Source organism: Kwoniella shivajii, chromosome 3 (assembly GCF_035658355.1).
Source record: "Kwoniella shivajii chromosome 3, complete sequence".
Lineage (NCBI taxonomy): Eukaryota > Fungi > Basidiomycota > Tremellomycetes > Tremellales > Cryptococcaceae > Kwoniella > Kwoniella shivajii.
In genome coordinates, this window is record NC_085910.1 from 712,299 (window position 1) to 733,534 (window position 21,236).

At 41.8% G+C, this 21,236-nt stretch overlaps 10 protein-coding genes across 10 annotated transcripts; 6 read left to right on the top strand and 4 right to left on the bottom strand.

Moving 5' to 3' along the window:
- Positions 1–103: 103 nt before the first annotated feature.
- IL334_002475 (uncharacterized protein) lies at positions 104–1,426 on the bottom strand (the record flags this gene model as incomplete). The annotated part of the gene is made up of 3 exons (XM_062934219.1): positions 104–948; positions 1,072–1,209; positions 1,309–1,426. 3 exons carry the CDS (start codon positions 1,424–1,426, stop codon positions 104–106), a joined length of 1,101 nt encoding a protein of 366 aa, XP_062790270.1.
- A 342-nt stretch (positions 1,427–1,768) lies between these two features.
- On the top strand, positions 1,769–2,867 carry IL334_002476 (uncharacterized protein; the record flags this gene model as incomplete). Its single annotated transcript, XM_062934220.1, has 6 exons — positions 1,769–1,771; positions 1,832–1,842; positions 2,018–2,104; positions 2,382–2,442; positions 2,668–2,770; positions 2,845–2,867. The coding sequence occupies 6 exons, from the start codon at positions 1,769–1,771 to the stop codon at positions 2,865–2,867; spliced, it is 288 nt and encodes a 95-aa protein (XP_062790271.1).
- Positions 2,868–3,301: 434 nt separating this feature from the next.
- IL334_002477 (4-hydroxybenzoate polyprenyl transferase) lies at positions 3,302–5,317 on the top strand (the record flags this gene model as incomplete). The annotated part of the gene is made up of 6 exons (XM_062934221.1): positions 3,302–3,770; positions 3,995–4,147; positions 4,250–4,367; positions 4,481–4,566; positions 4,701–4,834; positions 4,991–5,317. The coding sequence occupies 6 exons, from the start codon at positions 3,302–3,304 to the stop codon at positions 5,315–5,317; spliced, it is 1,287 nt and encodes a 428-aa protein (XP_062790272.1).
- Positions 5,318–5,445: 128 nt separating this feature from the next.
- Positions 5,446–7,452, bottom strand: IL334_002478 (uncharacterized protein; the record flags this gene model as incomplete). Its single annotated transcript, XM_062934222.1, has 16 exons — positions 5,446–5,456; positions 5,515–5,601; positions 5,691–5,720; positions 5,781–5,862; positions 5,928–5,942; positions 6,017–6,097; positions 6,190–6,318; positions 6,397–6,456; positions 6,510–6,560; positions 6,621–6,653; positions 6,717–6,735; positions 6,819–6,838; positions 6,927–6,967; positions 7,034–7,042; positions 7,251–7,297; positions 7,358–7,452. The coding sequence occupies 16 exons, from the start codon at positions 7,450–7,452 to the stop codon at positions 5,446–5,448; spliced, it is 810 nt and encodes a 269-aa protein (XP_062790273.1).
- A 1,329-nt stretch (positions 7,453–8,781) lies between these two features.
- IL334_002479 (uncharacterized protein) lies at positions 8,782–10,190 on the top strand (the record flags this gene model as incomplete). Its single annotated transcript, XM_062934223.1, has 7 exons — positions 8,782–8,796; positions 8,881–8,971; positions 9,150–9,206; positions 9,288–9,360; positions 9,545–9,657; positions 9,838–9,932; positions 10,047–10,190. 7 exons carry the CDS (start codon positions 8,782–8,784, stop codon positions 10,188–10,190), a joined length of 588 nt encoding a protein of 195 aa, XP_062790274.1.
- Positions 10,191–10,503: 313 nt separating this feature from the next.
- On the bottom strand, positions 10,504–13,873 carry IL334_002480 (potassium/sodium efflux P-type ATPase, fungal-type; the record flags this gene model as incomplete). Its single annotated transcript, XM_062934224.1, has 6 exons — positions 10,504–10,893; positions 10,981–12,294; positions 12,352–12,572; positions 12,628–13,333; positions 13,421–13,665; positions 13,753–13,873. The coding sequence occupies 6 exons, from the start codon at positions 13,871–13,873 to the stop codon at positions 10,504–10,506; spliced, it is 2,997 nt and encodes a 998-aa protein (XP_062790275.1).
- Positions 13,874–14,426: 553 nt separating this feature from the next.
- On the top strand, positions 14,427–15,422 carry IL334_002481 (uncharacterized protein; the record flags this gene model as incomplete). The annotated part of the gene is made up of 3 exons (XM_062934225.1): positions 14,427–14,932; positions 15,019–15,098; positions 15,223–15,422. The coding sequence occupies 3 exons, from the start codon at positions 14,427–14,429 to the stop codon at positions 15,420–15,422; spliced, it is 786 nt and encodes a 261-aa protein (XP_062790276.1).
- Positions 15,423–16,220: 798 nt separating this feature from the next.
- IL334_002482 (uncharacterized protein) lies at positions 16,221–17,186 on the top strand (the record flags this gene model as incomplete). The annotated part of the gene is made up of 4 exons (XM_062934226.1): positions 16,221–16,681; positions 16,820–16,838; positions 16,881–16,899; positions 16,975–17,186. 4 exons carry the CDS (start codon positions 16,221–16,223, stop codon positions 17,184–17,186), a joined length of 711 nt encoding a protein of 236 aa, XP_062790277.1.
- Positions 17,187–18,246: 1,060 nt separating this feature from the next.
- On the top strand, positions 18,247–19,073 carry IL334_002483 (uncharacterized protein; the record flags this gene model as incomplete). The annotated part of the gene is made up of 3 exons (XM_062934227.1): positions 18,247–18,632; positions 18,705–18,784; positions 18,868–19,073. The coding sequence occupies 3 exons, from the start codon at positions 18,247–18,249 to the stop codon at positions 19,071–19,073; spliced, it is 672 nt and encodes a 223-aa protein (XP_062790278.1).
- Positions 19,074–19,360: 287 nt separating this feature from the next.
- Positions 19,361–20,611, bottom strand: IL334_002484 (uncharacterized protein; the record flags this gene model as incomplete). Its single annotated transcript, XM_062934228.1, has 4 exons — positions 19,361–19,590; positions 19,723–19,821; positions 20,013–20,483; positions 20,569–20,611. 4 exons carry the CDS (start codon positions 20,609–20,611, stop codon positions 19,361–19,363), a joined length of 843 nt encoding a protein of 280 aa, XP_062790279.1.
- Between the last annotated feature and the right edge of the window lie 625 nt (positions 20,612–21,236).

The following is a 21,236-nucleotide window of genomic DNA, read 5'->3' on the forward strand; positions in this document are numbered from 1 at the left end:
CGCGTGAGACGATGGATCTCTTTTTCCTACCCTTCGCGGTCACATTCAAAAGTTGCGCCCTATACGATATGAGGTACATGAGTGCTCATCAACATAACCTGACCTATCCAAAGTTTGCCCATTCTAAACTATAAAACTCAGTACCTCCTTCATCTTCCGATACTTGATCATTAGAGCTAGATCTCTTTTGATCATCCCAGCAACATAATAAACCAGCTTTTTTAGTACCTGTACCCAATCTTCCCCAAGCAACGATTTCTGCCGGTCTGATAGGTTGATCTCTAACCAGAACCTGGGATGTGAAATGAGCGTGATATCTAAGATAGTCTCCTGGATAAATGAGGTATTCTCCACCGAACCTAGGACCTAGGCCCATCCTATAACCCATTGATTGTAATGTAGAGAATAGACCAACCAGAGCATTCTCCCGAGGAGTAGAAGGGAAAGGAAATAGTGGATGAGGTATTGAAGTTATTGTTTCTCCAGTAGGCGTAAAGGTGAGTATAGGTGGATGTGAAGGTATTGAAAGGAAATATCCAGGTGTTGAAGAAGGAGATGTTGTGGTTTCCATTGATTCTTTCGAAGGTATTTCTGATTTTGATGAATTAACTTCCGAAGATACCTCAGTCGATATTGTGTTATTTACACTACTCTCCTTCTTTGTAGGTGTAGTCATAGTGCTTGATTCCTCGAATACACCGTCTTGACCATTTTGGGTTGAAGCAGCCTTTTCAGCTTTAGCTTTTGCTCTAGCTTCTCTCTTCAATCTAGCTTTTTCACCACCTTTCTCAAAAGCTTCTGCCGATAAAGCTTTTTTCTCTTCTTCCGCCGCTCTAGCAAGTGATTCCAGACGTTGTATTTTCTTGATTCTATTTTGGGTATGTTGAGCGATTTCATCTGTTGAGGGGATAGTAGGAAAAGAAGGAAGGGGAACCAAATGAGCGATACCTATTTCGACATTTTGAGATCAGCTTACACTTGAACCAAACCAAACCAATGATAATGATGATAACTTTAGAATCTAGACTAGTGATCTAGACATGAAAGTCTGTCAGTGTAAGTGAGGCTCACCTTGTTGCACCAAGTAAGCAGTCTCTTCCCTCATGAGCGTTACTGGTAGTCCCAAGAAACCATTTTGTTGAGATACACCAGGTAATGTACCTGCTCTAATTCCAGATACGTTATGTATGCAATGCAAAGTAGCGGCGACTGCGATACGTCCACGTAATTATCAGCTGAAGTACTTGACTCGTACATTCGAAGTCGGTGGTGCGCTCTTTCAGCAGGATGGTAGTAAGAGAAACATACCTTGTGCATCCCATACGGTAGCTACTCCATTGACGAGGTACAACGGTATTGAACCTTCTTTGATCGACGACAATGTCGAGGATGTGGAGGATTCTCCATTCTTGGGTATGTCCGCCATAATCTATGAATCCCTATGTTTCCTTTGCTCAAGTTATCTGGACAAATAGTTCCTTCAAGAGGATAATCAAACGAGTTCAACATGGGGATGCTGAGTTTCAACTTTTGATAATTATTAACTTGATCGGTATGAACCCTTCTGCCACGTGCCTTTTTAACATGACGTGGAATATATGATTTGGAATGCGGTGATAAGGGTGATTTAACCATTGTTGTATCTCTCATCATCTTTCATCTCATGTTGACAGTATCACAACCAATATCATAGTACAATCTACACGATATATCAGCTTTATTCCATTGACCAATAACTCGCTCGAAAAATAGAGCTTCACTTTCCATCATGGTGAGCTGAGCATAGAAACCTGGAAATTGATTTGTCCAGCTAACAAGTCACTCGTTACAGTTGATTTTCTCGTAAGTCCCGGCCCTCTCAAAATTACTACGACTAGCAGAACATCTAGCGCTACCTCAATTAAATCCTGTTCCTCTTTCCTCATACACATGGAGTCATCGAAACAGATATTCCTTATTCCCATCTGGCATTGCATAGGAACAGAATGCCTAATTAACGAGTGATTTCGCCATGTAGATTCTTCAAAACACTCACGGATCAAGTCATAACAGTAGAATTAAAGAATGATCTCTCAATAACGGGTACACTGAAATCTGTTGATCAGTGAGTACAATGAATTGGCGTGTTTAATATCTCGGATCGTCATTGGAATCTACATTGTTGGATGATATGGAGGGAAGGCTATATCAGCCAACACTGCAATGTCAGGAATGGATCTGGTGATAGAGCAGGCTCAGAGAGGAGATGAGTCAAGCTCGAAGCATTTGGACTTGACTGTTTCTTTTGGATTGAAAGATCCATCTTGAGGCAAGGAAGGAATTGGGAGGGAATAATAATGAAACAATGGATTTTCGACTAATAATACACTTCCACTTTGCAGATTCCTCAATATCCGATTAGATGGTATTTCAGTTGAAGATCCAGAACGACATCCTCATATGGTGAGTGTCCCATTTGCTCCTTGTCTCATGAGTTCTAGCTCTCCCTTGTCATGTCGAAGGAGCGATGAATGCCGAAGCGAAGGCTGCGAGCTGTTATTCCGCGAGTTCTCGCTGGAGAATTCGGTGAGATGTCAGCTTTCAGAATGTTTCCACGCGCTCAATCACTACTATTCCTCTGACAAAGCGAAAAGGCACTAACTCCTCTCCTGTGGCTGTGGTTCGCAGCTCGCTGTCAAAAACTGTTTTATCAGAGGATCAGTGGTACGATACGTCAGGATGGCATCGAGATCGGTGGATACTACTTTATTGGAAGATGCGACCAGACGAGGTGGGTGATCTCTCTTTTTTTTGTCATGATGGTCAAGCGGCACCACTAACGCGTGTGTCGACGTTGTTCTGCAGAGGCTAAAGAAGCCAAGAAGTAAAGTCCCGCTTGAGGAGAGTGAAGAAGAGAAATGAGAAGAAAAGAGAAAGAAGGGATTCGATGATTTCTCAACTTGTATCAACAAAAATACCAATGCATCTATATACGCTTTACTGGTATTTTTTTTCGTTTTCAATTCTGAAATCTTCAATGTACGATGCTCGTCGGCGTACATCCCAGGCGGATGAGACAATATGCAAGATAGATTTTATATGTGGTTGTCGAGGAATGCATTTTCTCTCCGTTCTCTGAATAACCAGGCACGACACCAGCAATAATACCGATGTTTTGACGGTTAAACGATAAAAAGGTCAATGATTAGACATAAATGGACTTTGTCGATAATTCTGAACCTCGTCACATCTTCATCCTATACCTTTTCTTCCAGAAGAGTGAGACCTCGCACCACAAGATCAAGTAGTATCTGGCAACGTCATGTTATTCACCTTATCTCGCTGCTCTAGCCCTGGCTCTGGCTCTAGCTCGAGAGCTTTGAATCGAACATTCTTCAATCCATCTTTTCACGTCAATGTCAAATCCTCCACTTCTAGAATAACGTTACGACCTTCTCCTTCATCATTTTTGCTTCGCCGATCACTCACTTATTCTTCCTCGTCACGGTCGCTCATTGACCATAAACCTTCATCGGCAAGTAACATCTCTCAAAAAGACGCTTCTGTACCTCATCCTTCAATTATCACAGAAATCGTACATCCTCAATCTCCTCCTCCTCCTCCTGCAACTGCAACTCCTACTTCCACTTCCCCTTCTGCTGAAGTATCCCCACCAGCACCGAAAAGTATTTTAGATAAATTACCCAAATGGGCTTCACCCGCAAAACCCTATTTGGCATTAACGAGGATAGATAAGCCTATTGGTAGTTTATTGCTATTTTGGCCATGTAGTGAGTACCGACCGAATTAGTCCTATCTCAGATAATCCTTAATTGAAATTGTCGAAATAAAAACCCGTTACGATCGAAGATATACCATTCACATGTTGGCTTTATTATTCTCCTGATGCAAGTCCAACTCCTTTGATCGTCGAGCCAGTGACCATGGAAATGAATGTTTTCTGCATAAAGATATACAGTAGCTGATATTAACTGTGAATTGAAATGAAATATAGCATGGTCAATAACGATGGCTTCTACAGTCCTTCATCTTCCACCCTCAGTCCCATTATTCTATATCAGTCTGTTCGGTCTGGGAGCTTTGATTATGAGAGGAGCAGGATGTACTATCAATGATATGTGGGACGCCAATATGGACGCTAAAGTTGGTGAGTAAAAAACACATCATCTCATAATGCCCCGTCATATTACAGAAAGGATACCTCGTCATGTACAGGAAGCTAATTACAGATTACATTGAAAATTTCCAGAACGAACGAAAACAAGACCGATAGCAGCTGGAGATGTCACTCAATTTCAAGCATTAACATTTCTAGGTGTACAACTATCTGCTGGTTTAGCTGTATTGACTCAACTGAATTGGTATTCGTGAGTTCAGAATTTATGCTTGGTAAACTTTGTAAGATACCCTTACAACCGTAAGAAAGAATCTGTATCATTTGCAGAATATTGACCGTATTGCATTTTTTTTTGTGTTGTAGAATCGCACTAGGTGCTTCATCTCTTTCTTTGGTGGTGCTGTATCCATTTATGAAAAGGATAACGTATTATCCTCAAGTCGTATTTGGTGAGTTTACTTTTATATATCTTGAAAGCGATACATTTACCTCTTTTGCTCGGTGATTGAGGTAATCACTCTGGGTTCTCGAAGAGACAAGAGACAAGAGACATCATACTGATACACGAGTCATATGTTTCTAGGTGCGACATTCAATTGGGGTGTTTTCTTAGGTTGGTCAGCAGTAGCCGGTGTTGTAGATTGGACCATCACAGCTCCACTGTATGTCGGTGGTATAGCTTGGGGTATAGCTTATGATATGATCTACGCCCATCAGGTAGGTGATCAAGATGCTTGAATCTCTTTTCACATTTGCTTGAGGGGCAGAACCCGTTCTTCATTCTTGATTGCTCTCTTTCTCCCAACCATCCATTTCCTCACTTCACACCCGCTTCATGACATGTCGCTAACATACACTATCATTGTGAAAAAGGACAAATACGACGACGTCAAAGCAGGAGTCAAGTCAATGGCCTTACGATTCCCCGATAATTCAAGAACGGTAATTTCCGTATTGAACACCACCTTCATTTCCCTACTCACTCTCACAGGACATTTAGCAGGGTTAGGTCCTTTGTACTATTTGATAAGTGTTGGAAGCGCAGCAAGTCATTTGGCTTGGCAAACGATGACCGTCAATTTCGATAATAGGTTAGATTGTTGGAAGAAATTCTGTAGCAATGGCTACTTAGGTGGATTGATTTGGTTAGGTATCGCAGCTGATTACGTCCAACAAGTATTACTTGCTGTTCCTGCGTAATCACACGGGAAAAGATGATCAGAAAATTACGGTATGAATGGTCAATAGATCAGAATATTTAATCATTAGAGTCGACAACACATATGCATAGGGATGTATCATGTTATAATCACTTGTCTCAGAAAACGTCACGGGGTTCCTATGCAAATCACAGCTCAGCAAAATAAGGTATTGCACATAGTTTGAGTGTCGCGTACCTCCCAAGAAAGTATCAGCTCGAGCAGCTTGCGTGTCCCAATCGTCTTTGAACGCTACTATGCCCACTATGATGCCGACTGTGAAAACTGGAGATGAGGCACTCTTCAAGTCAGCTTGATTGTGCTTGGGCAAGAGACATTATTATAGCTGACAAGAAATTTGTCATAACACTCACACACGCATGAAATGAGTAGCCAGAATGCTCCTGTTTTGTCAATCGTTACGTCAGCTATCCTCCGAGTCCAAGGCAAGTTCATTGCCCTACCCCAAAATCTGGATCCACAACATCCAATGATATTGGCATACTCTGATGCGTCAGAAGTGTTCACCTTCCTGGCTAGGGTGTCCTGCGAATCGTGGTGAGCTCACGTGAGTTGCTTTCAGGAGGAACACACAAGGTCGAGCAACTTACATCAACAATATCCCACTAAGCGTTTATAAAATTAGATTGGATAAGCGGATACAGTGCTCATATTGACAGATTGCGAGTGAGGAGCTCACAATTGCATACAGACAAGACATGACTCCGATAAACAGAATCAGGAACCTCAATGCCACTGAGTGAGCCACAACCCAACATATCTACATTGCAACATTAGCCTTGAGGGTTGTGGCTCGACGTTTAACGCAAGACCAATCGTGATAGAATAAGTAGAAGAGACGGTTCAACTCACAATGATCAATCCAGCCATTAAAGCTATAGTAGCCCATGCTATCCAACTTGACCTAGCCCACCAGAGGGTTAATATCCAGAAAAACGCTAAGATCAAACAAGCTATTTTCGAAGCATTCGTATCGAAGCCCTATATATATGAGCAACAATGTTTATCTAACAGACTTGGGGCTTTAAGGTGTTCAGCACAGAGCAAGTAGTTACTCACGCAAGCTATGAGGCACGCTCCAATGAATGATGAGCCTAGATATCCAGCTGGAAGGGTGATCTAAGAGTTATATTAGCTGACTTGGCAATTTCTGAATGGAGTAGCTATTTTACGGCAGGTATTCCACCTCTCATCCTTGTGGAACCACCTTCTTGAGGATCGAGCTACAACGAATCTTCGTAAGCTCAAGCCGTACGCGAAAGTCTTTGAGTTACAAAGCTCACACAGATCTTTTCAACCGATGCACAAGTGAGTACCTTTGAAGGCGCAATCATCTTTTGTCAATGAAGCAACCATGTGGATTTGAAAGGACGACTCACACCTGCTAGCGCGTGTGACCTTCAAGAAAGTGAGTAAGAAGCTTATCGAGCTGACTAGGAGAGGGAAGAGGGGCTGACACGAGGACAGGAAGTAGGACTTACATTTCATGCATTCCAACGGTCTGTTGTGATTTCATGAGACAATCAATGTATACGTTAGCGGCGAGATAGAATTAGATGAACAATTGGGGGTAGTGAAAGAAGACTCACTAGTAGCTTGAAAGGGTATATAAGCTTTTCTAGGATTGGTACTATTCAGAACAACATGTTCAGCATATACCTCTGAGATACCACCACCAGACACAATAGTGACCGACATACCATGCCTGGAAATACGATATGATCAGCTTACGCTCCAGCTTGTTGTGGGTTGGAGATTGAGAATCTGACTTACCACTACATCATATCAAACAAGCAGACACTTCAAGCTCAGTTGTTCATTCTCAATGGAAGTAACGATAGTAGACATACTTACCACTGATCACCAGTGACGATGTCAGCTCTCTCAGATTGTGGTGGATTAGACTAGCTCACATATAGCAATAACAGCTACGTAACATCCAGCTACGATCAAGGTTATCCTGAGTTTACGTTCAAGATTAGCTTGCCAGTTTACCGTAGCTGAAGATCGTACAGCTCACTTTTGCGTTTCGTTCGGTTGGAGCGTTTCTGCGACTGCTCTTCTTGGTATATAATGAAGGTTCGGATCGAAAGAGTCTTGTGTGAGTGGTGACATTGTTTTTGAATGAAGCGTTAGCTATTCAAAAGGCAAAGAGATGAGGTTCTTGTGTATCTCGTCGGAGTGATAGTATATGCTAAGAAAGAGGTATCGATTGTATGGTCTGTCAGAATGAAGTGGCAAGAACGGGTATGAATGTTCTGATGATGATGAGTAGAAAGAGAAGGTGAGGATGATCAGTATATTATTGACAAAGTGTGGTGAAAGTGGGAATGCTCTGCGTAACGGCGTAGTAGCGTAGTTTCAGCAGTAGTTAGTAATAGAATATCATTGAACTTGATACACAATCAACCATTTTACCCTTTCCCTTTCCCTTTCCCTTTTCCTGTTCATTGCATAGACCATGAATTTTCGTATTGGGCGTTGTGCATGGATCATTTTGGGAGTGATGAAAACTTGAAAAGTATATAATCACAAGATGGGTGGTAATATCTCACAGAAGCCTGCACAGGGTTCTTCTCTTCAAGGATATATTATTGAAATTCGCTTTCACGACACGAAGAGGGAAAACCCTCATTGTTCGAGCCAATCTACTGCGAGTCGATCATCTCATGGATGCACTGTCGTACTATTGTTCGGTAACTTCTTTTTGGCACTACAGTGTTGCCTGCCTTTACTGTCGTAATTAAGATCGAGTTTATGAGCTCTTCAGCTTTAGCATCTTTGTAGTTTGCTCGTACATGTACTTGACCCCTGGGCAGATTTTGCCGGTCTCCTTCCTTTCTATCGGTCTTATCCGAATGTCTACTGCACCGTTCATCGAATAAATATGCTCGACGGTGTCTTACTTCTTCTCCTCTGCATCTTTGAATTATCAGTGGAGAGTCAGCATCACACGCATACGCATACGACGACTCTCCAGCCTGCCATCCTCTAGATACCTGTACATAATTGCAGGATGATCAAATAAGAGTATGACATGTCTTGATGTAGCTTCGCTTCACTCACCAATCATTCCCAAATATCTTCGCACTGATCACCTACTGACACTTTGACGATGTTTTTCATCCGATACGCTATGATCTTGGCAATTACGCTCCTCCTCCTCCTCCTCCTCTTATTCCTTTTCATTCAATGATACAAAGTGATACACACATCGAAGCGTAAACTTTATCGATTCATACCTGATCTAATCTCCCATCAATGAGTGAATAGTGAATCGATCGCAAATCGCTTCGCATCACATCACATCTGAAATCTGAAATCTGAAATCAACTGAATGATGTTTCTAGCGGGATCTCGTTGACTTTAATCACCGTATAGAAGATAGAGGCATGAACTTTCATCGATCAAGTTTAGTATAGATAGCTACTGTACGTATCACCCATGAGAGTATTTCAAGTGAGTTTTCCTCACCTACTGTGATAACAGTCACGTTCTTTCTGTCAATTGCGTTCTCTCTAATACTTATCTTTGAGATTATAGTGCGCTGTGATGGGTTCTGGGGGAGTCGGGAAATCAGCTATCACAGTCAGGTTCATGAATGGGTCATATTTGGAGTGGTACGATCCTACTAGTGAGTGTCATGACCTTTCGTCTACCAGAATAAACTATGTGTGTTTATCAACTAAGTGAATTTGGCTCTAGTTGAAGATTCATGTAAGTCGACTAGATAGCCTCACTTCATACCACACCGCGAACGACACGATAAGACACGAGAATTGATTGAATCAGACGAACATCTTGATGAGCAGATAGGAAACAACTTAGTGTAGATGATCAACCTTGTTTACTTGAAATACTAGATACAGGCAAGTGATATTATATCGTCTTTTAATATCGATTCTTTCGGGTGAAGGCTCAGTCAAGCTAATTCAAGGATTGGAACTTAGCTGGGATAGATCAATATTTGACTTTGAATGATATGTTCATTAGAGAATCAGAAGGTTTCATCTTAGTTTTCTCGTAAGTGTGTTCAGCTTCAAAAGATAATTACCAATCAAGAATCAAAAGATCACTTGTCTTTCCATACCGTTCAAGTTTTATCCCTTTTATCGTGCGCTGTATGTTGTGGAGAAAAAGTTTGTGAAAATCAGCATCGTGATCTGACCTTTTTTCTCCATTATTGTTGTTTGACGGCTTAAAATAGACTATGTCAAAGAGATTCATTTGACGAGATTATACGTACACGCGAAGCTATCCAACGTATCAAATCACCTGAAATGAACCAAGATGTACCTATACCTTTGGTGATTGTCGGAAGTCAGTAACCCCCGTCCATCAATCCTATCTATCATCTATCCATCCCCAACATTTGCTCCCTTCATCCCTCCCCTTTCTGTCATCGTATCTCCTCCATCATCCCTCTCGGCCATTCCCGGCCCGTGAATGCTCCAGAGCAGAATACGATGGTATAGCTGATTGACTCCAAATGCAATTTAGATAAATCAGATTTGTTGGATGAAAGAGAAATCGATAGTACAGAAGGTGAAAAATTAGCTTTAAATTGGAATTGTACTTATTACGAAACCTCAGCTGTAAGTTTTACCTTCATCTCCTCGTTCTTGAAGTACACTTCCTTCTGTCCACGTCCAAAATACTGTACAGGTGTTCCAATTGACAATCCCATTTCCCATTCAATTTCTCATCAGAGGACAGCATCAAATATCGTACCGGTGTTCGAAGATATCGTACGTCAATTACGTCGAAACGATCTAATTAAAAAACAAGAAAGGGATAAAGATCCAAATAGGAGGAAAAGAAGACTCAAAAGTAAGAAATGTGTAATACTGTGATGTGATACAGTCTGAACAGTGCATGAGGTAGTCGGCTATTTATCACGGCAACGAGGTCAAAACGATGAACAAATCTACTATGATCTGCCTACATGTATGTGATGCACTAGTCAAGCCATGGGTGATGTATGTGTATAATCTATGCATGATCTAGCGAATACCCTAATAGAAAAGAGGTTTATCTTCCTTCCACCTTTGCTTTTTCTCCTTTTCGACATCTACATCTATATTTCTAAACTGACCATTCCTTGCTAATCTTGAGCTTCTGCTTTGATTCCTTTTCATCCCATTGCCCAACACCACCTCCTCATAATTAATCCTTCTTAACCTTATTTACATTCCTTCTCATTGAAATCCATTTTAGAATTTCATCAATGACGATTACAGGAGCTGAAATGACTAAGACAGCAATCCATTCTTCTTTATTCAGAGCTGTGATTCTGAACATTGTTCTGAAAAATGGTACGTAGAGGATCATGAAATGCAGTGCCATGGATAGAGCGATTGAAGCGACGAGGTATGGATTTGTCCAAATGGGTAATACAAATAATGATTCGTTCTCTGAAAGTGAATTACAGGCATTAAACATCTCGATGACTACCAAGATGGACAACGAGACTGTTGTAGCTCTCATTGAAGGTAATCCTGTGAACATTGAACAATCAAGATGAGAGAATGTATTTGAGCATTGATGGAAGTGAGTCTATAAGAAAGTAACAACAATGGATTAGTCATCGATTCATTTCCTTTGAGATGAATAAAAAAGCGAGATGTCAAAGGAAACACTTACCAATTCGTGGAAGCTGATTTGAGGACCACCAGTGTAAAACATAAACCACCACGCATAACCGAAGACTGTAGCCGCGCCGACATATGTACCGACTACCATATATCTGAAGAATAACCAGCCTCCAACTAATGGTTCACTGGCCGATCTTGGTGGAGTCTTCATGATTTGATGATCGGGAGGGTTGAATCCAAGAGCAGTAGCAGGTAGACCATCTGTGATGAGATTGACCCAAAGCAATTGCACAGGGATTAAAGCTTCTGGCATACCAAGTAAGACAGTCAAGAAGATTGAAACGACTTCACCGATGTTGGAAGAAATGAGATATCGAATGAACTGTTTTGTGTTATTATAAATTGCTCTTCCTTCTTCGACAGCTTTTTCAATGGTGGCGAAATTATCAGTTGCCAATACCATATCAGCAGCAAGTTTAGCTACATCTGTTCCTGATCCCATTGCAATACCGATATCCGCCTTTTTCAATGCCGGGGCATCGTTGACACCATCACCTGTCATAGCGACAACTAAACCTAGACCTTGAAGTAAGTCGACCAATTGTGATTTATGTGTAGGTTCAGTTCGGGAAAATAAGGAAGCTCGTTGCACAGCAGCGATTTTCTCTTCATGTGACAGAGCATCCAATTCTCGTCCAGTGTAAGATTTACCAGTCAAATCTTCATCTTTACCGAAAACACCAATTTCCCGACAGATTGTCTCGGCGGTGTTCTTGTTGTCTCCAGTGATGACGATGGTCCTGATTCCAGCAGTCTTACATTTGGCGATAGCATCTTTGACTTCAGGTCGAGGAGGATCAAGCATACCGACTAATCCAACAAAAGTCATATCCTGTTCGAATTTGACGTAATCTTCAGATGAATTGGTCTTGTAGTGAGATACATCTCCATCAGACTCATCAACATAAGCGAGAGCGAGTGTTCGTAAACCTTTGTGGCCGTATTCAAGTTGTTTTCGCGCAAGCTCGGCTCGTAGGTCGGACGTGAGTTCAGACACTCCTGTGGGGAGAATGACTTTGCTGCATCTTTCGAGGACTGATTCGGGTGCACCTTTGACGAAAAGCGAAGTTCCGTACGGCGATTGAGCAAGAACAGACATAGATTTTCGATCACGGGTGAATTCGAATGTCAAGACTCTCTTGACACGAGTCTCGTAATGATCGTTAACAGCGGTAGCTCGAGCCTGGGGTCCGAGATTGGCAAGACCAGCATTGAAAGAATCAGAGTCAGAAGCAAGCTTTTCTACCAGCACTTTCAAAGCAGCTTCGGTGGGTTCACCAACGTTGGTATAAATATCGGTTTCCTATGGCGAATGAATTGTCAGCTGGCTGCTTATGCAGCTATTCTAATGCGAACTTACGGAATTGTAAGCAATCTTGGCATCGTTACAGATCGCGCTGATCTCCACAAGCTTGTTGACTGGGGGAGTTCGGACAGCTGTCTTCTCAGCATGTTGACCATCGAGAGTACTTATGAAACCGGTAGGAGCAAAAGTTGTACCGCCAACTTGGTATTCAGCAAATCCGGAACCGTCACAGGTCAAGAACCGGGCGACACTCATTTGGTTGGTAGTGAGAGTACCTATGAGGTATAAGTCAGCTGTATGCCTTTCTAGAGGCTCTTCCAGCTAACTTACCAGTCTTATCTGAGCAAATGACATTCGTACAACCTAAAGTTTCCACACTAGGCAAATTTCTAACGATAGCACCTCTCTTAGCCATTTTCTTTGTACCTAAAGCGAGACATGCGGTGATGACAGCTGCAAGACCTTCTGGGATGGCAGCGACAGCGAGAGCAACGGCGATCTTAAGATAGTAGATAGCTCCACCGAGCCAACCGTGATGACTTGGATCATTGAAGTGACGAATATTAACGAGCCAAACGAGAATACAAATCACAGAGATAACTTTGGCAAGTTGATCTCCGAAATCATCTAATTTCCTCTTCAAAGGAGTTTTTTCCTCTTCCTCATCATCTTTTGATATACTAGAATGTATAGCACCGATAGCAGTTCTTGATCCGGTAAGAGCAACAATAGCTTTAGCAGCACCGTTCACTACTGTTGTTCCTGAGAACAGCATGTTGACCATATCTTGTTTAACGGCACCCTGGTCTTTCACGGCACCCTCGGTCTTACCGACAGACATTGATTCACCGGTTAACATAGCTTGATCGACTCTGAAAGATGATGAAGAGAAGGAGATGATTCGACAATCTGCTGGGATTCGGTCACCAACGTGAATTGAGATGATGTCTCCAGGAACAAGAGCTGAAGCGGGGACTTTGGCTAGACGTCCTGAACGAACGACAGACGCTTCATCGGGTGAATACTCTTTCAGAGCCTATAATCCAGTAGCGAGATATCACCGTCAGCAAAAGAAGTCAAGCGGTTATTACGCGTCAAGACATAACACAGTCACCGAACTCACATCGATAGCCTTCTCAGCATTGGTTTCCTGTACAACACCGACTGTGGCGTTCGCAATCAAGATCAACAATATAACGGATGGTTCCACAAAGGCGGTTAACCATGATCCACCAGGTTCAGATACATCTTCGAAAAGAGCAAGGATAAATGATACGACCGCTGAACCAAGGAGGATGAGGACTAGTTGATCTTTGAATTGAGCGAGAATGAGCTTGAATAGAGACGTGGGTGGTGACTCGGGCAGAGCTATTGATGAGCCAAAAATAGTCAGTCATCCTCTTCCGAACAGCAGATCTTCCGACAATCATTATACCATCTATAATTAATACTCACTGTTTTCTCCATAAGCTTCTCTATTCCTCTTGACTTGTTCCTCTGTCAGACCTGTCTCTGCGTTCGTACCATAGTATGCGAGTGCGTCTTCCGGTGTGTACGTCCAGGCGTTGGACAACATCTTGAAGGGAGGACGAGAATGTCTGAATTAGGATTTAACAAAATGTGTTTTGGAAGAACGCGAGTCCAGCTAGCGTGATAGCTTCTTTTATGGGTGTATATAATACCTCTACTGTATCCAGTCGTCAAAGCTAAGGTTACACAGTCTCAAATGTTGTTTACAAGTATGATAGGTCGTCAAGAAGAAAGCCTATTGAGAAAAAGAAAGAATAGAAAAGAACGGTCTCGAAATTCAAAGTTCAAAAACAAAGGACACGTTACAGTGCCACGTCTCAACTTTTTTTAGCACAGAGTATGATTGGTAAGCGGACATCACCGAGATCAGCTACAACCGTGGGAAAGTATGGTATGTATCACTGCCTCCACCTTTCAGGTTCATAATCCTCACATATCCCCACTTTCGAAAACAGCAAAAGGTCAATGCACATAGATGAGAGATAAAAGTTTTGGAATATCTATATATCAACAAGAATACGTTCCCATCCGCATTTATTCTTCTCGCTTGAACGGAACAAAGTGCCAGCGTACATCTTGAAGAGACATCATTTGACGAGATGTCGGTTACCACTGGGAAATATATACCTCCATCACGAAGAGCAGGATACGTTCCCACACTCCCTTCAAAAGACACTCCTCCTCCTCGACCAAGTAGGATATCTCGTGATCCATTACCCGATCATCTATATTCCCTCACAGATCTATATAGGATATTCAACCATCCTCAAGATTCCACGTTTACTTTCTTTTCTTTTCCAGCTCCATTCACATCTCGACGTTTTAAAGAACCATATGATCCTACTCGCACACCTTACAACACGCCTCTCCCACCCAGTCCGCCACCCCCACCTCCTCCACACCCCTTAGGTCATCTGCTTAGCTACCTTGTCCTCTTCCAAAATGCTCATCCATCGTGGAACGATGATAATCAGTTGTGGACACATTCAAATGCCGATAAGCTCATCGAAGACCATGAGAAGGACAAGAAGAATATGGGTAGACCTTTGCCCGTTTTCAAGTCTTTTAAAGGAAGACCAGGAGAACTTGAGTTCATAGGCTGGTGGTGAGTCATCAATCGCAGTCGACCCATCAGCTATAGACGTCGTGAACCGTGGAGACTCAACATGCTGACTGATTCGTTTCCTCAAGGAAAATTGAATGGCTCGAAGTGGTACGGCCTTATTCAGAAGAACTGAAGAGGATGATGGAGTTCAAGGAACAAGCTCGCTGTGAGTCTGACACTCACCCTGTAGAGTCGAGCATACAGTTCCTTAGCTTTAACACGATAAGATTCGGCTCGACCAGGGAACTATCATCGTTTTCGGCACGAGTTATGCTAACGATGCTGCTCAGGTTTTGGTCGAAACGGACGTACTCAATTTGCGTGGGCCAGCTCGCTATCCGATACTTGGGTCAAGGTGAAGCTCGTGCAACTCACGGATCAGTACAAAGAGCCTTACCAAGTGGATAAAGGAGAAGGAGAGAAATATGTGTTGGAGATCGGCAATTTGAAAGAAGAGCTTGATGTCTTACATGGGATGAGAGAGGAATGATAAACATACAGTATGGTGCACTCGAAGACTCGAAGCTTGATAGTTCGGAGTCTTCTTCGGAGTGATGACAAACGTTGTTCACAAATCAGATCCACGGTCATCATAGCGTACACAGTTAACGAAATGGATGATCAACATCAATGCATTTTGATGAGACTTATGTATGATGATACCACTTCGACGGAGTATCGATGTGTTTTCACAAGCTGTCTATGTGTATTTTATAGCGGAATATACTCGTGATGAACTTCTTGAATACGACACAGCATCATTAGCCCTACCATGGGTCAAATTGGGACCCGTGAGAGTATCACATCTACTGGCCAGTCCTTTTGTTTCTGACGGTAGTGGAAAGGAGCGGAAGACGTTCTGACCGTAGGCGGATTCAATGATAAGCTGTTGTTACTTAGGAAATCAAAGGATGATTCTGTCCCATGATATCAACGCATTTCACACTAAACAGTTTCATGAGTTGATGGGCGATTGACGTTGTCATTTAGGGCGTTGGTGAGAGACATCATCTTTGATCAATGATAAGTCATTTGTGTATTTTGCACGAATGAGTCTGTGAGACATTATGGATATTGATGGTAACATGGGAAAGATGTCTCACACGATGACAACGATCAAAAGAGAAGCAAATTTTCGAATCACAGTGAAGAATCCATACAGTCAGGCTAAACGTATCTATATATATGTGATAATGTAGTATGTCATGCATGGCATTTCCCTTCTTCAACATCTTTCACCTTCTCCTTCATATCTTTCAGTTCTAATCCAGTCAAAGAAATCATCAATATGGTAATCCATACTGAAGGCAAATACGTACCCCCAGCCCTTCGAGCTAGACAAATCATGGCCCAACTCCAGTCTTCTGGCTCAGATACCACGGCAAGATCAAACGAGAATCAATTCTCCCATCATGAATTGAACAAGATCTTCGAAACTACCAAGCTCTCATCGTTAAACTTCTTTTGCATCGCTGAGGATGATACCAAGATATATTCTACGAAATCCGCAGAATATGAGGATGATGATGATAATATATTGACTGTTCATCCATTGGAAAATCTGATCAACTTCATTATCGTATACGACAAAGCTCATCCATATTGGGAAGAAAAGAAAGAAATGTGGCTTCATAACAATTGCGAAAAATTGATCGAAGATTACAATGATATGAAAAAGAACTTTGGTAGACCTATCCCTGTATTTGAAGGGCAAGGTAGAATGGGAAATTTCAATTTCACAGGATGGTGGTGAGAGCTCCTTCCTCGTTGTTCCGCTTGTATTCTCCTTGACCTCTACCCTTCAGTTTCGCATTTATAACAGGTTGAAATGGGATAAGCCCGGTAACGAACAGCTAATTTTGACGTTTACCTTATGAATGTTATTAGGAACATGGATATCAAGAACGTCGTGAAACCTTATTCACAAGAATTAGAGACTATGCTTTAGATCAAAGACACGACCAAAGGTGAGTCCTTCTTAAAAGTGCTATAAAACTGAGAAACGTCTTTTTTAACAACATTATTCCACTATACAACTGTAGCTTACCCTCGAGCAATCTCTGATAAAGGTAGAAAAGAAGCGTTATCAGCTACATGGGTCAAGTTGGCTTTCACCCCTGCAACAGGTAGATTCAAGTCACTTAAGCGATTCGGGAAAGGTGAAGCTTCAGAATACGCTTTGGAATCAAGTGGATTGGATGAAGAGTTGGAAACCTTGAGATCTATTCGAGATTTTCAGGAGGAAGATTACTGAATGGCTGAGAATTATGACGAATGACTGTATATAAACTGTAATATGAGAAACACACCGATGTGATCGGAAGCTGAAGTGGAAAACAATAACAATGAACTATACCCTGTACACATAGATATGATCAGATATATGCACATGCTGTAGATAGAAGGTTATTATGCAGGACATCATGCGCTGCAATCAGCGTCTTTATAGTTGTGTCAGTGTTGCAAGAGCTCAACAAGAGAACGGATCCCACTTATTTACCTGAATTGACTGTGCATCGAACTTGTGGTAATCACAGCAAACTTTGTGTGAGACACATAAACACACATCTTACCTCACGGTGACACATATGAGGAATACACGACTCGCAGAAGCTCATCAAAAGGTCGTGTCAGAGAGCGTGTTGCCTCAGAAGTCATGCCAGAATATACGACTTACATACACTGTAGTATGACCTGTTTACTTTTTGACAAGCCAGTGGAGCGGGTTATATCTCTTGTTGGTAAACAATAACACAAGCCATGAGGTGGATGCCAGCTTACCATGAGGGAAATGACGATCGACGCTTTTTTTTGGACGAGAATCCGCTGGTCTTAGAGAGCCTTGGGTAGAGGCAAATGGGCTCATACTATCTTTGTGCAAAGGGAGGGTCTGGCGGATCGTCTATACGTGAACGTTCCTCGATCAAACACATGGTCCCAAAGGAGGTGTATGACCAGAGAAGTGTGTATAGCCTCTCGACATGACTTGATCACGACTTGCTTCATCACACGCAATGTCCCCTTCTTATTCGTATGATACTGTACGAATTTGTGATCAGTCCTTCAACCCTCTCTGATCCGCTGTTAAAGATCTGCGTGTCTCACACGGTATACGTCCTCATGATGTGATAACACGGCTAAGACACGACTATGTCGAGACCAAGTTTCTGTACGAGTACACTGAGTATCACGTATGATGCGAGAATAATTATCGATTTATTTCTTTTCATCATCTCTCACAGTATGCTTTCTGGCTTTTCTCCTAATTCCGCCGACTTCACCTCTTTTCGTTATAAAGCATAAACTACAACAACATGAAAGTAGATTCGGAAGCCAAGTATGTGCCTCCAGCCCTTCGAGCTGGATACGTCGACAAGCAATCTCGAGAGACAAGTGGGACATCACATGAAGATGAATTCTCCGATGAAGAGTTAACTAGACTCTTTGACACTCCTGAGCTCTGCACTATAGTATTCTTCAATCACGAATCAATGCCACCATCTCTGAAGGACTTGATCAGCTTTATCGTGGTATTCGACAACGCTCATCCATTTTGGGAGAACAAGAAGGAAATGTGGATTCATGCTGCCTCTGAACAACTTATCGAGGATTTCAATGGTTCAAGAAAGAATTTCCGTAGACCTATTCCACTCTTTGAAGGAAAAGCAAGAAAGGGAAATTTCATTTTCAAGGGATGGTGGTAAGTTGATCGTTCGATCTAGAAAGACATGAGTTTCAATAAGGTTAATGTACAGATGGGAACTACTTGTAGGTTTATGGATATTAGAAATGTCGTTCAACCGTATTCTGAGCGACTGAAAACGATGCTTATGATCAAAGATAAGGCTCAAGGTGAATTCTGTCATTTACACGGACTTCTCTCTTACTTCCTTTCTTCTGTATTATATTAACTTCACGAAAAACTTCCTCTCCAGCATACCCGTGGGGCATAACCAAAAAGTCCAAGAATAGCGCCTTGGCACTCAGATGGCTTAAACTGAGGTTGACTCCTGCCAAAGGTCCCTTCGAGCCACTCAAGGAGCTTGCACAAGGTCAAGCGGCAGAGTATGTTTTGCGAGTAGGTGGATTGAAGGAGGAGTTGGAAATCTTCAAAAACAATTACAAGTCGGAAGCACACTGATAAGGCGAGATAAAAGATGTGGGAGACCATTGTAGGTTTGAACGCTGATCCAGTTTGCTGGAGGTTGAGAGGAAGAGGGGAATTGGTGAAGAGGATGTCATTTGTGTGGATAAATGCATGCTCCGGCGATATGTCAACATGTTCAGATACTCTGCTTCACTAATTGTCAGCTTGTCAGCGCACGTTAGTACTGACGCATATTTCCGCTGGCTTTCGATAGTAAGTGAAACTTGCAAAGACCGGGAACGATATCCTATACATACAAGGCGAAAATTACTATCAAGCTTTTAATTGATTGTATAACCACCATCAACGACCCAACTTGCACCTTGAACGAAACTTGCTTTTTCTGAACTCAGGAACACTACTACATCAGCTACTTCTTCAGGTGTACCCATACGTTTCATAGGAGCTATATTGACTGCTGTTGTTAAATCCATAGGTGCTTGTAGATCCTTTTCACCTTGTTTGAGTCCTGGTCGAAGTGCATTATCCGTCATTGGAGTGTGAATGATACCTGTTTCGATATAAATGAAAGCAGGGATAGACAGAGACAAAGGTTGAGAGTTCGAATGTCAGCACCACGACAACAACACAAAATCAGAACAGGCCAATGATCGGTGAGATCAAGCAAGAGCAAGTAACTCACCTGGACAGATAGCGTTGACTCGTACTTGGAACGGTGAAGCGTCTATCGCATCACATTTCGTTAAACCGATGACTGCGTGTTTCGAAGCGCAATATATGGCTAGTCAGGGGGTTTATTACAGTCAGCATGGGATTATCAGATTTCAGATTATAACGTGTGGTATTCTAATGGGATTTTCAACATGCCAAGGGTATTAAAGTATGTGTACTGGGTATAGATAAGGGTTGAGTGAATCTGAAAGGCGAAAGTGATTTTTTCATGATATAAAGTAAAAGAAATTCAAAACTCACGAGCATCTGGTCTACCTACAATTCCTAATTGACTAGCAACATTCACTATACTACCTCTTTGTCTTCTCAGACTTTCGAATCCCAACTTGGATTCACTTTGGATCGATTGATATTTCATCAACTCTAATTCTTTTTTGGAACAATACCATAACGATCTATAATTGACATTTGTAATTCTATCAAAATCATTTAAATCACTTTGATCCGTAGGTTTATTATTACCTGATATACCTGCACAATTAACTGCGTAATCTAATCTACCATATTTTGACTTGATTTCAGCGAACAAGGTATCGACAAATCTTGTATCTGATATATCACCATCTAATCCGATCACTTCGATATCACTTAGGTTGGAGGACTGTTGGATGGTCGTTATGGTTTGTTCTAATGTCTTGGAATTAAGATCCGTTAAAACCAATTTCGATATTCCTGATTTCGCAAATGCTCTGGATATCGCTGAACCAATTCCTATTGCACCCGTCATAAAGATAATAAACCATAGCATCAGCCCTCAAGAACATTCAAACTCGAGAGAAATAGCTCTATCACTCACCACACCCTCCTGCGCCTGTGATCAAAGCTACTCCTGACAACATGATTTGCAGATACTGATACTATATGAGCTATCAACCTGTTTGAGAAGGGGATCGATGGATGATGGATGAGGTATGTAGGAAGACTGAAGTATACACTTGAATCGAAGTATCAACGAGCACTGCACAATCTTATCGCGTTTTCATCGTCCACCGGCTTCCGGCCATTATCCGGGGGACGAGTTCCGCTGATTAAGATGATGGGGGCAATTGTCCATCCCATACGAGTACTGAGTTGAAAAACGCAAATAGAAAGGGCATTTGAGATCAGGCTGCAAAAGGTTTCAAGTTCAATCATGGAGAAGACGTCGAGGAATGGATGTCTGATGCAAAAGTTTAAGATTCATACAAAATGTAACGAGTCATGCTATTATACTACCTTTGATCCGGACGATATAAGATGATATCTAATGATACAAATACAACAAGTAGTAGTAGTAATAATAATAATAATAATAAAAATAAATAGATCTAGTTTTAACGAAATTAATGGCTATATATATATACGTTCAAGTGTGACAGGAAAAATGGAGAAGGGGAAATGACCAACAGCCAAGATGATGTCCAAATTTATCTCAAATCTAGAATCTAGAATCTATCGTTTCTATTTCTATTTGATAAGAAACTT